The sequence below is a fragment of the Mesocricetus auratus genome, unplaced genomic scaffold (assembly GCF_017639785.1).
Source record: "Mesocricetus auratus isolate SY011 unplaced genomic scaffold, BCM_Maur_2.0 Super-Scaffold_100020, whole genome shotgun sequence".
In the NCBI taxonomy this organism is placed as follows: Eukaryota; Metazoa; Chordata; class Mammalia; order Rodentia; family Cricetidae; genus Mesocricetus; species Mesocricetus auratus.
The window spans coordinates 39,601,511-39,614,495 of record NW_024429201.1 but is presented as its reverse complement, the minus strand read 5'-3'; the positions used below and the strand labels follow the sequence as shown (position 1 = coordinate 39,614,495).

The 12,985-nt window shown below is 39.2% G+C and overlaps 1 protein-coding gene across 2 annotated transcripts in view; it reads left to right on the top strand.

Moving 5' to 3' along the window:
• Window positions 1–12,678, top strand: part of Kiaa0825 (KIAA0825 ortholog) — a 446,177-nt gene extending 433,499 nt beyond the window's left edge. For both annotated transcript variants that reach the window (XM_040729084.1, XM_013125179.3), the window contains one exon: window positions 9,881–12,678. In XM_040729084.1, coding sequence (XP_040585018.1) covers window positions 9,881–9,998 — 118 coding nt within the window. In that variant the 3' untranslated portion in view covers window positions 9,999–12,678. The remainder of the gene's footprint in view (window positions 1–9,880) is intronic.
• Window positions 12,679–12,985: the final 307 nt, after the last annotated feature.

Here is a 12,985-nt window from a genome sequence, read left to right as displayed (position 1 = left end):
CTAATGGCTGTGAGGTCCTAGACAAGGCTGTCCCTGTCAACAGCACACAGTCATTCAGGGTTTCACTCCCTCAAGGCTCTCTATAATCCCATTTATATATTATAAAAATCCCAGAAATACCAAGTTTAAAAGGTAAAAATGACTTATTTTGACACATTACATTATATATACCTGTGAATCAACAGCACTATGGTTATAGTAGATGTCACTCTCTCTTAATAAAGGGCAGTGTTCTGTCTCAGCACTAAGTACTGACCAGATAGTGTGACCTTGGCCGTTTGTCTAAACTCTTACAATCCTTAAAATCTAGCACTGAAAATGAAGTTTCTCTGGAGATCTGGATGATTTACTAGTAACAGGAAAGTTCAGATTCCATTACCACTGACAGCTATGTTGCCATTTATGTTATTCTTAAGCCATAACTATTTAAAACGCTGCAGTTAGCATCCTTACTTGTCCCATTTGTTGGCATATAACTCTCCTATTAAATATATAGAACAAATCATATTAATTAAAATAAATTGCTTGGGCAGTTGAGCTGTGCTGCAGATGTCTCCAATGGCTATAAATTCAAATTAATTAAAGGCTGCTTGTTCCTGTGCTTCAGAAAGATTCCTTTTAGTGCATTAGTAGTAACTAAAGAAATCAACCATCTTGCAAAAGAAAATTCATTTGAGTTGTTGAAGAAATAGCTACATAAATGGAAATATAGCTAGTTAACATAATCATGTAACAAAATCTTGGCTGAAGCAAACAAATTACTTGTTCGCAGTGGCAAGCATAGACATTCTTCTGTACTGAATGTGGATTTTAGTTGGAATAACTACATTTGATTCTGCATCTAGCTCTATTACATATAGTTCCATATTTATATATGTACATATATAGAGTTCCAGAAGGTAGGTAGGGGTGTGGGGGGGTGGGGGGATGGGGGTGTGTGTGTATGTGTGTATGTTCCATGTTAACAGATTTTTCATGAGATAATCACATGATCTTTGTCTTCTGGATGTTAAAGTACTCAGTTAGGTGAGAATAGTGTGAAACATTGGGCAATGCTCCCGGCTTCTATCAAAGCAATGCCTGTGTACTGTAACCACCAAAGGCAGGAAGGTGATGATGGATTACCTCGTTCTGTACTTGCTTCATGTCTTTGCATTTCATGGGAATCTCCATAGTATTCAAAATCCCCCTAAACTAACACACCTTAAGAACCCGGTAATAAAACAGTTAACAGGGATCTCAGATGTGACAGCTCATGCCTGTCACTCTACCGCGTGGAGGCTAAGGAGGATCATGAGTTTGAGGCCATCCATTGCTCTGTGGTGAACTGGGCTAACCTGGAGTTAGCAAGCAACATCAACACCGCATGAAACTGTTGCTGTAATGCCAGCACTGGGTAAGAGTTAGTTTAAAGCCATCCTACCGTGGACTGGGCTGGGGGAGCCAATGTTTAAATTCAAGCAGACCGTTCTGTTTTAGACTAATTTTCTCAAGCATAGGAAATCTTCATATCTGCATGTTCCCTCCCTAAAGTTTGTCCCTTGGGACTCAGTGTTAGGCAGAATCACTTTCCGAAGGGACTGCCTTCTGAGAACAGTATCAAATGCTATCACTTCCAGTGTCCCTATAATTTAATAATGACTCCACTACTCAAAAATCTCAGATGCTTTCTGTCTTAATGTTGATGCTTTTCCAAAGAGAAAGGAAGATGTGACTGATTCCCTAGAGCTACTTCAGATTGCTTCACGAGTCAGGAAGAAATGCCTGAATTATGCCTTCCTCATAGACAATTACTAAAATGAAGCCTGAGGAAATAGCACCAGCTCCTTTTATTACCTCTGACATTTCCTACCTACACTGAAATATTGTGGAAAATCGTTAGGAGATCGTGTGGGTGTATTTGGGATAATTATCGAGCCTTGCCCACGTGATAAATTCTCAGACTATGTAAGCGACTGAGGGCAGAACCAGATCCAACCCTGCTGACATACTTCGGTTCCCTACCTAGTGTAGTATTCTGGGCTCAGCACATCTCAATGAATGCTTTCTGGGTGGATGAGCAAATTAATTACATGCACTAAAACTGTCTAAAACATGGCTCCTTGTGATTTATTTTAAATAGACACATAAACCAAGCAGGTCACTCAACCATAAGTCCTGTGCCAAAAACCCAATAAAACAGCTAACTTACAAACTCTTTTATTTTAGTCTTTTAAGAACATGCTGCAGTTTATTTTACCATCAGTCCTCATTGACACAGACATAAAAATTTTTACCTATTATAGTATAATATGTGATTTAAACATTTTAAAATATTTGTTTATTGTATGTATATGAGTGCTTTGTTTACAAGTTCGTCTATGTACCACATGCATTCGGTGCCTTCAGAGGCCACAAGAGGCCTCACCATCCCCTGGAACTGGGGTTACAGTTGGTCGTGAGTTGCCATGTGGGTGATGGAAATCAAACTGGGGTCTTCTGGAAGAACAACCAGTGCTCTTAACCACTGAGTCGTATTCCTGGCCTGCAGCAGCTTAGAGGTTTTGCTAACCATAGTTAGAGATGCTTTGCATTGGAAAAAAAAAACCTGCTAACCACCTATCAAATAAAATTAAATAATTAAATCTTTTAAAAGCATTGTGTCCGTGTGTGTGTGTGTTTACATGTAAAGGTGAGGATACCAATACCTATGGACATGCAGAACCAGAAGAGGATGTCTAGTCTTCTGTAAACGAGGTCTCAGGTGCTGAGGACAACTGGCCCATCATGTGGTTGTGAGATTATGAGCTCCCATGCTCATGAGTGCACAAGAACTCTTCACCATTGAGCTATCCCTCCAGATATAACTGCCTTTTCTATACATCATTACCTCACTTTTAAAAGAATGCGTATATGCCTAATAGATAAAGGAAATTTCAGGAAGATTTTTTTGGCATTACTAAATTTTAGGATTTATAAAACACGTGTTGATGTAGAAACCAAGAAAAGGAAGATGAATTTCAATATCTGATATCTTATTATGTGTGTAATCAATAAGTGATGTCTATTTGAGATACCCACTGCTGTCCATTGTGTTACGAGAACATAGATCTAAATATAAATCCATCTAAATATAGCATAATAGCATCTACAGTTCTGATTGATATCAAGCAGCAGCCATTCTGTGAGTCTGAGGTGTGGAAAGTGTGATGTATGGATCTCTGTGTTGTTGGAAATATAACTCTGAGCCAGCCTAACGTATCTGAACATTTTCAGGCAGTGGGAGGCATCATGGTGGAGAACAGGAACAGTTTGTGTTTGTTTGCCCGCCTGCTTGCTTGTTTGGGAGAAGAAATAACAATTTGGCTTGTGTTTTAGAAAACTGAATCCATGGGCAATTTCTCTGTATTATGGATAGCCAAGTAATATTTATACTTTGTGATCGTTAAAAGGCATAATCAAATATTCTATGAATTTGATTCAAGATTAGGCAATTGGAAAAGATTGCATGAAAGGTGGCCTGTTGACATAGTCTGAGGAAAAAATAGTCTGGTTTGAGATGAATGGAAAGGAATTTCAGATGATTAAAGAACAAAATAAGGATACAATCATAGAACAGGGGCAGAAAGGATGACAGTTCTCTCCTGGAGGAAAGGCAGCGGAAGCCAAACAGAACTGTAACCAGGCTAGCGCATGAGACTTCCAACCCGCTAGTCAGGGCAGCCATTGGTGACTTAGTTTCTTTCAGCCATGAAGTTAAGATGTAAACAGCTCTTAGGTTTTGAACTCCTGAACTAGGGATGCAGTCAATGAGAAATGCAGTCAATGTGAAAATGTGTGTTGTACCTGTGCTGATGGTAGCTGACGTGTGCAGAAAACTGGGGGAGGAGACACAAAGAGATTCCTCAAGTGATGGCCCTGTGTGGTTATCAAGGGCTATGAAGTCACAGTCAATTCCTAAATATATGCAAATGTCTTTATATAAAGAATATTAAGAGACTTAAAGTGGGGATAAAAACTGTTATCAAGAAACTGAAGTTAGAGACCTTGGGGAGGAGGATGAAGAACAATCCATCACATCTCAGGGTGCAAATGAACTACAGATGGGCAGAAGCGTGTGTTGTAGAAGCAAGTGTGGGACTTCTTGAGAGAGAGGATGTCTACGACCTTGAGAGGGTCTCATGTGCACAGAGCATCAAAATGAAGAAAACAGTTCCACACTATAGTTTCAGAGCAGAGGTACAAAAGGGTTTTGTACTATAGGAATAAAATCCAATATGACTTCACCATTCACTGCTTAGTCACCAATTGGTAGGACACTTTCAAATCATTAATTGAACCAGATGGTTAATGTTTTCAATGGCACAGTCAACTAATAAATAACTGTAAAGTACTTTGTAAATACAAAGAGCCACATAAATGTTTAATAATCACATTAAGTCAGAAGGCTTACTTCAAGTTACACTTTTATATCAATGTATTTTATTGACATTTCAAGAGAAATGCCAATAATACGATCATATGCCATATTATAGCTGTATCTAAAAATACAACAAGGGATAAACACAAAACAGAGCAACGTTAGTCAGTGTGGGCTGGCAGGACTGGCTCGACATGCAGCATTCCCTTCACAGAGGATGAGAAGGAAGCATGAGAGGACGGTAAAGGTGTGTACGAGGCCTGAGGGAGACCATCGCCACACATGAAACCTCACTTGCCTATGCATTTGAAAGAGAATTGGTCAGAATAAGCCGTGTGAAAGACATGAAACAGCAGGAAGAACAGGGATGCAAAGCCTCACGAAACTCCACTTAGTTCAAGCAGCATCAAGTAAACTACTTGTAATGTTTTCTGAGGCATTCACTGCTCACCTGCTCTTCATAACACTGGAAAGAGCACTTTCAGTGTCAACTATTTTTAAACTGAGAAAATCTGACTCACAGAAAGATTAAAACACTTGTCTAGTATCACATATTTAGTAAGAGATAGAATCAGAATTCAATCCCAAACAAGATGGCTTCAATATCTTCTAGGAAGAATCTGGGATAAATCATTGGATTCTAATTAGATGAAACAGATGTGTTCTTTCTCCTTCTTCCTGCCTCTAAACATGGCTGGCTGATGTCACCACAGCCATCTAGAGACCATGATGTGATGTAAAAGAAAAGAAAACCACTGTGACAGCAGCTCTTTCGTGAGTCTACTTAACCAGCAGCTGCAGCTGCAATTACTTCCCTCTGGGGAAGCGAGAAAAGTAAGACCCACCACAGTCACATCTGTCCCCACAATGCACAGCCATAGTCAAAGAGCAGAAACCTGTGGGCAACAAGAATCTGTCAATCACTGGGTGCTTGACAGGAACGAGGTCTTATTTTGTATTATGTGTATTACTTATTTCAACGTCATTACATGTCTGTGAATTCCTGTTTTGTAGATAGAAAATTACCCCAGTTCCATTCTGCCCAAGTTCACACAGCTTATCCGGGTTCAAATTCAGACAGCACCCTGCCTCCTAAACTGTCTTCGGCAAACAGCATTCTGAGAGCCAGACACTTAAGCAATTTCATTTAAAATGAGAAATTAAATATGGATTCTTACTACTTTTAATATTCTGGATACTATTTAATGTGGTTGGAGCTTCTAGAACAGATGTTTCTCATCAGGGGCACCGTGAACACTTTGGGAGGACACAACTTCACTGTGCAGGATTGCTGGGTATGAAAGTCATTTTCCATCTTGGTCCCTGGGTCCCATTAGAACCACTAAGTAGTCCTCACCAGCTACAAGTATCTTTCCAGAACTCAGACTGTCAAAACTTCTTTGTGAAAAGTCCAAATAGTAAGAATTCCAGGGCTTGTGGGATGGGCCATCGTGGTGGTCTGTGTCACAGCTGCTGAGCTCTGCTGTGTGGGATTAGTCATGGAGGACACAGATAGACGTGCACGTGACTGGACTCCCCTCAAACTCTTCTGGTACTGTTTTACAGATAAAACAGTGAGACAGAGAGGTTCAGAAACTCTCCTGAGAAGACTCAACTAGCAAGCAATAGTCTCCAAAGTCAGAGCGATCTCTGGGTTTAGGCTCATATCTGAGACACAAATGATTCTACAGGGTTTAGTTGATTTTCTTCTGTCAAAGGCTAACTATGTCTGAGAAACTTCTTAAACCCAAGACCATGATCCTCTTCATCTGTCTGGTGCCAATTTCTCTTTTCTACCTAAAGATCCTACAGAACTTGCATCTTTGGCAACCTGGACTGATTGACCTTTGTCACGATTAACCATGTCCCCAAGCACAACTCTCCCTGTTGGCTCTGACACACAGAAGTCCTCCCCAATGCAAGATTCCTCAAAATGAGTCTCTAAAACAGCTAGTCACTTATGTGTGACTTTTATTTACCATGTCTTAACTGTTCATAGGAGCCATAAACTAGCGATTGACCATTAAAGTGAAAGGAATATAAAATACTGAGCCCAGGGTCTGATATTTAGATAGCTGATGTTAGGATGTTTGGAGTGGCAAGCAGACACAGTAACTGGTCCTGCTGTAACTATATGAAGGTAGGAGGATTGTGCGTAGGCTTAGGCCACCCAAGTCAATCAGAATGGAGCTGTTTGATGCACAGGTTTTGACTACTGACACTGTGGAATAGCTCAGCAAAGGTTTTATATGAGTAGCTACTGTATTGGATAGAAAAAGGGCCTATGGTCAAAGATGCCTGAAATTCTCTATTTCACTCCCCCCAGGAGATATATGAATGGAACCTCTTCTAGAATGTTGTGGTACTTATGTAGATCAGTAGGGTCTTATGGAATTCTACTGCTCATCAGTATATAAGGCACAGAAAAGTGGGGACAATGTTGAATGTCTTAAACAATAGTAGGCATGTAGGGGGGTTAGCAGTAACACAAGAGGCAGGCTACCAAGTCAGGATGAACAGAAATAGATTCACCATGTATTTACTATAAAGCCTTTCGGTGAGGGTTAGAATACACTGGTTTGATAGCTTCTGATTTCTGTTGGGAAATGCTTCTATCATAGATACTTACTCTATTAGGAGAAACTACAGATAAATATCTGGGATGTATTGTACATTGGTATTTGGTAGATTTGTTTCTCTCCTGATAATTCTTTTAACAAAAAGATTTGATTTTACATTGTATTAGCAGATAGAGATAAGCTCCTCTTAGCAGGTTATGAGTATGAAATGTAGCATGCTTATGACAAACATTTCAAGTATTTTTGTTTAACAAGAATAAAATAATTAGGAAAATGTAACCTATAGCTATTTTTACCATTTGTCATTATTTCTTCCTCATATAAAATGATTTCTTATTAATAAACACAAAGGTATGAGATGGTTGTGGTAGGTAAATAATTTTGTCTAATGTCATTAATTACTAACAGCTCAATTATACTGTGAAGTGCCATAGTTGTCATGAAGCTTAAGAATTGTTATAATGGACTCCATAATTCATTTAAATCACATTAATTATACAGATTCTTAATGAAGAAAAGAGACTGCTCTTAATCCTCACAAGTAGAGACAATGATCAAAATATTTATGTGTGCATTTCACATTTTGTTCTGTTGACATTCTTGAAGTTCTTCATTTACTCAGCAGTATTAGCACCTTTATAAGCAAGGAGGAGGGATAGGCAAACATGTTTGGATTGCACATAAAAGTATTTGGTCCTTAGTTTTTATTTTTAATATCTAACAAGTCAAGAAATATTTTTCAGAAAATAAAGTGTTTGAAACTTTTTTTGTACTTGGAATGAAACCCAAGTTCTTTTATATGCTTGGCAAGTGGCCATGACTGAGCTGAGCTGCTAGCCCCAGGTGCCAGGAGTTTTCTTATTGCATTGTGTGTGAGAGTGTGTGTGTGCGTGTCTGTGTGTATGTGAGGGTATGTGTGTATGTGAGGGTGTGTGTGTGAGGGTGTGTATGTGTGTGCATATCTGTGTGTGTGTGGGTTGTGTGTGTCTGTATGTGTGTGTCTGTGTGTGTCTGTGTGTGTGATGTGTGAGTGTGTGTGTATGAGGGTATCTGAGGGTATGTATGCAAGGGTGTGTATGTGAGGGTGTGTGTGTCTGTGTGTGCGTGTGTGTGTGAGGGTATGTGTAGTATCGCATGGCATGTGTGGAGGTCAGAGGAACATTCAGGAGTCAGTTTGCTCCTACCATGTAAGCCCTACGGAGGGAACTCAGTTTGTCAGGCTTGGTGGGAAGTGCCTTTATCCATAGAGCCATGTCACCTACGCATGCCCAGCTATGTTGACGATTAATTGGTGGTATTATAAAATTGTCTTAATATCATAGACATGCTTGACATACCATATGTCAACCCAGTTTCTATAGTTCACATCTAAAATGACTTGGGCAAGGTATCCTGACCATCGGAAGCCAGGTAGTGGCCACAGCTCTATTCCTGTGAGGGATGGTTTTTCTGCAGGAATGTAGCAGCTCTGCTCCTGTTCTGGTGAACATTGTTACTTCTGTGCTCCACTCTGGTGAGAGAGGGTCATCACCCAAACCTCATTCAAGAGATGTGTCGGGAGAAGGAATTCAGGAGAGTGGATGCCTTGCTAGGGCTGAAAAAGGCAGCAGGAAACTGAACAGTCACAGGGCTTATATAGGGCTTCTTAGGGGTAGAGTTTTTCCAGGATGAAGATTTTCAGGGTTGGAATTGGTTGGATTTCAATTCCTGAGCTGGGAAAGTTCAGAGATTGACTGAATTTCATGCTCAGGGATTTGTTGGATTTGTACTCAAGGATTGGTTGATTTTCCTGCTTAATTGGTTGGGGCAGAGTGTTTCTTTGACTCTGGTTTCAGGGACAGGGTGTGTTTCTTTCACTGACCCTTTTACCCTACATAGTAGTAAATTTATTTCTTCTTCAAGTTATTTTAAAATTCACATAGATGGTAATCTAATTCCAACCATGAGGGATTAGGCAGAGACCTAGAAGGTGAGAAAAGGCTTAGGCAAAGGGAGAAGAAGGAATGTAAATGACCACCGGGTGTAGTGTCTCCAAAGTCCCCTCTCTCTGTGAGCTCCCCTGCTTCTGGCCAGTGAAGAGTTACTGTGCCCTGCACTCCTGTGCTGTGTGCGGCTGTTTGTGACTGGAGGCTGTGACCCTGACAGCACTGGAGGACAGCGTTCAGTGAGGAGATGCTGGCCCATTGCCTTTGACAGCGTGTCTGCCAGGATGTATCAGCACTGGGGTTCGCATCCCCTTTAAAGTAATGGAATGTAGCTCAACCACTGGTAGAAAAACTAAAGGAGAACACAAAAGGGGGTAGATTAAAGAAGATTCCCTTCCTTTTGGAATTCCAAATGCAGTGTGCCCCGGCAAGTCGGGAGCTGCTGTGTGTTAGCATTCAAAGAAAAAACCAGTAAGCATGATTAGGTTGTTATATTTATTTTGTAATGTTACGTATTTATATAGGCTCTTATATTTTGTCTATAGTGCCTAATTGTCCAGGATTAGAAAGAATTCAAATGAATGTTTTATAGAAACTTGTTAATCTTTGTTATCTTGGGGATTAACTTGATTATTCCCAGTCTAGGGTGTGCCAATTCAGTTAGTCTTCTTACTACAAACCTCCCTGTGATTTGTAGCCATTTATACATTCTAAACTGAAGGAAATATATTATATGCAGTTTTAAATCTGGAAAATACAGAAACTTCATTTGACACAATACTTTAAAATGTGATATTCGCTGGTTATTTTCCTCTCCCAGTGAAGCGCCAATGAACTGTTGCCCAAGAGGCAGTCAGCAGAGGATAATCAAGAAAACTGACACTTCAATAAACCAGTGACTGTATATCCAGGCCTTGAATGAATGATTATTGGTTAAAAGTTATAAAAATACTGATTTTATTTTATTTTTATTGTAGGTGGGAAATGATGAAAGATGAAACTCTGGAAGAGAAAGGAAAAATGATGCTGGAACACTTAAAACAAATTTACAGCATACAGGACTCTTCTCTGTTAGATAGCACAGACAAACCGTAATCTGCAGAAAACGGCAACAGCTTTATTTTAGGAAACAGCCTCGTGTGATGGAGGCTTTCACCACAGTCAGAGGAATCTCACACAAGCCACAGAGTGCAGCCATCACTACAGAGTTGCTGTACCGAAAAGGGACACAGAACATGGAAAATAAGAGGCTCCATAGTTTTTATTTTAAAGATAATCTCAAGTGTTTTTCTTTCCCAGCCTTTCTCCTTATGTGATAAAATGATAAAGCTACTGCCATCTCGTGTTCCCTTTGAATTGTGTTTGTTGTTTTCTTCCCTTCAGTACTGAAGTATCTATGACAACAGGAAAAATGTTTGAAAATATTTTCTCTAGGGACTCCTTATACAATATTTGGATGCTAAGTTGATTGGAGCCCCTCTCCTACCCTGGAAGTCATCTGGAATGTACAATTTGATTGGGTAGCTGTAGCCCAAGAACAGATCTTAACTGTCTTCAATACTTCTGGTGGGACCCATTCTTCTTCCCACGCAGCCCCTTCCTCTTCCACTTTATCTAAGTCATAGCATCAAGAGCGCAGTCCCCCTAACTTGGGGCTTATGGTTGCCTGTGATGGTCGTTTCTCTCCTCCTAAATCTCACCCCACTCACATGCTTTCGCCTCCTGTACCAAGTGACTCCAGTTCAGGAAACTCATGACATCCATTTGACCCAAGCCAAAGTGGCAATTTTTTTCCAACCAGATACCATCTTTATTTCAAAGTAATATTCAAAAATCATCCTTCACTATCTACAATGCCTATTGTTTGCTTGTTTGTTTTACTCTTTTGTGGAGGGCCGACCACCCAGCTCCCAAATAAATACATGAAGGCCTTTTCTTACTTATGAGTGCCCGGCCTTAGCTTGGCTTGTTTCTATCCTGCTTTTCTTAAATTATCCCATCCACCTTTTGCCTTGGGCTTTTTCCTTTTCTTCTGTAATCTTACTTTCACTCTTACTCCGTGGCTGGCTATATGACTAGGTGACTGATAACTTCTTCTCCTTGATGTCCCTTGTTTTTTTATCGCTATTTTTCTCCTTCTATTTATTCTCTCTGCCAGCCAGCCCTTTCTACTCTTTGCCCTTGCTGTTGGCTGTTCAGTTTGTACTGGACCAGTAAGGTGCCTTAACCTGGCAAAGTAGCACAGCTTCACAGAGTTAAACAAGTGCAACAGAAAGGAATGCAGCCCATCTTTGCATCACTAAGCAAATGTTTCACAGCACAAATACATGTAATTCACAGCATAAACAAATGTAACACATCCTAAAACAATATTCTGCAACAAATGCCTATTTTTCTTATTTCCATTGCACTTACACACACAAAGAAAGAGACAGAGATAGACACACACACAGAGAGAGAGAGAGTACAATTATATATATTTAGTGTGTCCTTCATATCAGTGCCTGCTATTAGATTATGAAGACCTTGAAAGTCTTAAATACGATATGAACTTTCCATTTGTAAACCAGAATGTGCCTGGACTATTCAGTGTGGGTACAGTTAACAAACACAGCTGATTAAGTAACTACCATTGGCAGAAGACACACTGTTGACAAAGCATCCTAGAAGACAAATGGGAGACGGCTCATGGCCGACCATGGATCCCCTGACATCAAACACCATGTCTTCTGAAGTCACAAATGTAGTAAACTGTGTGTGCTCCCACATTCTGTGGCTTTCATGAAATGTTTATAGCTGCATGATTTCCTAAGGAGAGTACTCTCATATTTTCTCAAAGAAGTGTAGAGTTAAAAGGAGGTTACTGGGCAGGAAGTCTTATATTTTCACTTTCAATAAAATGAGCAACCATGTACCCAGACCCCTCCCAAATAAAACATTTCAAATTTAAAAAAAATAGGCCATGAACTTGAAAGGAAGCAAGGAGGAATATACATAGTAGGGCTTGGGTGGGAGAAAAGAAAGGATATGTAGCTGGACAGAATCTCGATTTACTAGGGGCAAATGATGTTCTTTAGTTGGCCTGGATAATGTGAAGCAAGTATTTTAAAATATGTCTCAAGTAGTTTTTTTAATTCTATGGAAATCGTTTAAAAATTAGACAGTTTTACAAAAAAAATGAACATTTAATCTTACTTTTAAGTAGTAAAAGGAAAACTCAGTATAAAACAACAGTTGATTGCTCCTCCAGCTATCTGATAGGATTATACATTAGTCTATGCAAGTATAGTATGGCAGAGAATAACTGAAAAGCCAAAATAAAAATAAATTGACGCATATAAAAATGTTGCAGCAGTTCACATGGCAGTTGTCTCTGTTAAGGTGACCATTTGAAGCTGTTTTCCTCCATCCAAAAATAATATTCTGTGTCTGTCATTTGAAAGAGAAAATGAGATGAGAAAACTACAGCTGAATTCCCTTCTGTGCTTGATCATTGAAATTGCTATGTGATAAATTGTGAATGGTCTATAATTGGGAATGTTAAGTTATGTGATTGATCTGTCAGATAATTTTGACTTTCAATGTTTTAAGGAATATGATAAGTAGTATTTCGAAGCAGTTGTTCCTCACATTCGGTTTTGCATTTGTATGAGTTGACAAGAGGATTGAAGCCTAACAGTTTGTAACTCTTCAGATGCCTGTGACAAAAGTAGAGTCTCCTGTGTTCTGTGCAATTGTTTTTTTTAATATATATAATATAGACTTTTCTATTTTATTATTGTTTCAGCAGTTTCTCTTTAGAAATAGTATGACTTAGATTTTAATTATGTCTATTTCAGATACTGTGTATTTATTGTCTCTACAAAATTCTTGTAAGAGTACCAACTAAAGAATAGGAAAAGTTTGTTTTTCTCTACTAACATGTGCTCACTCATAGCCTAATGTTTTCCAAGACCAAAAGATTGTTCAGGTAGGTTGTCATTGTCCTTTCTTTCTTTATCCTTGGACAATTTTATAATAGAAAATAGCCTTTAGAAAGGAAGAAAAATTATGCCACATATAACATTATAGATAAATGCAAG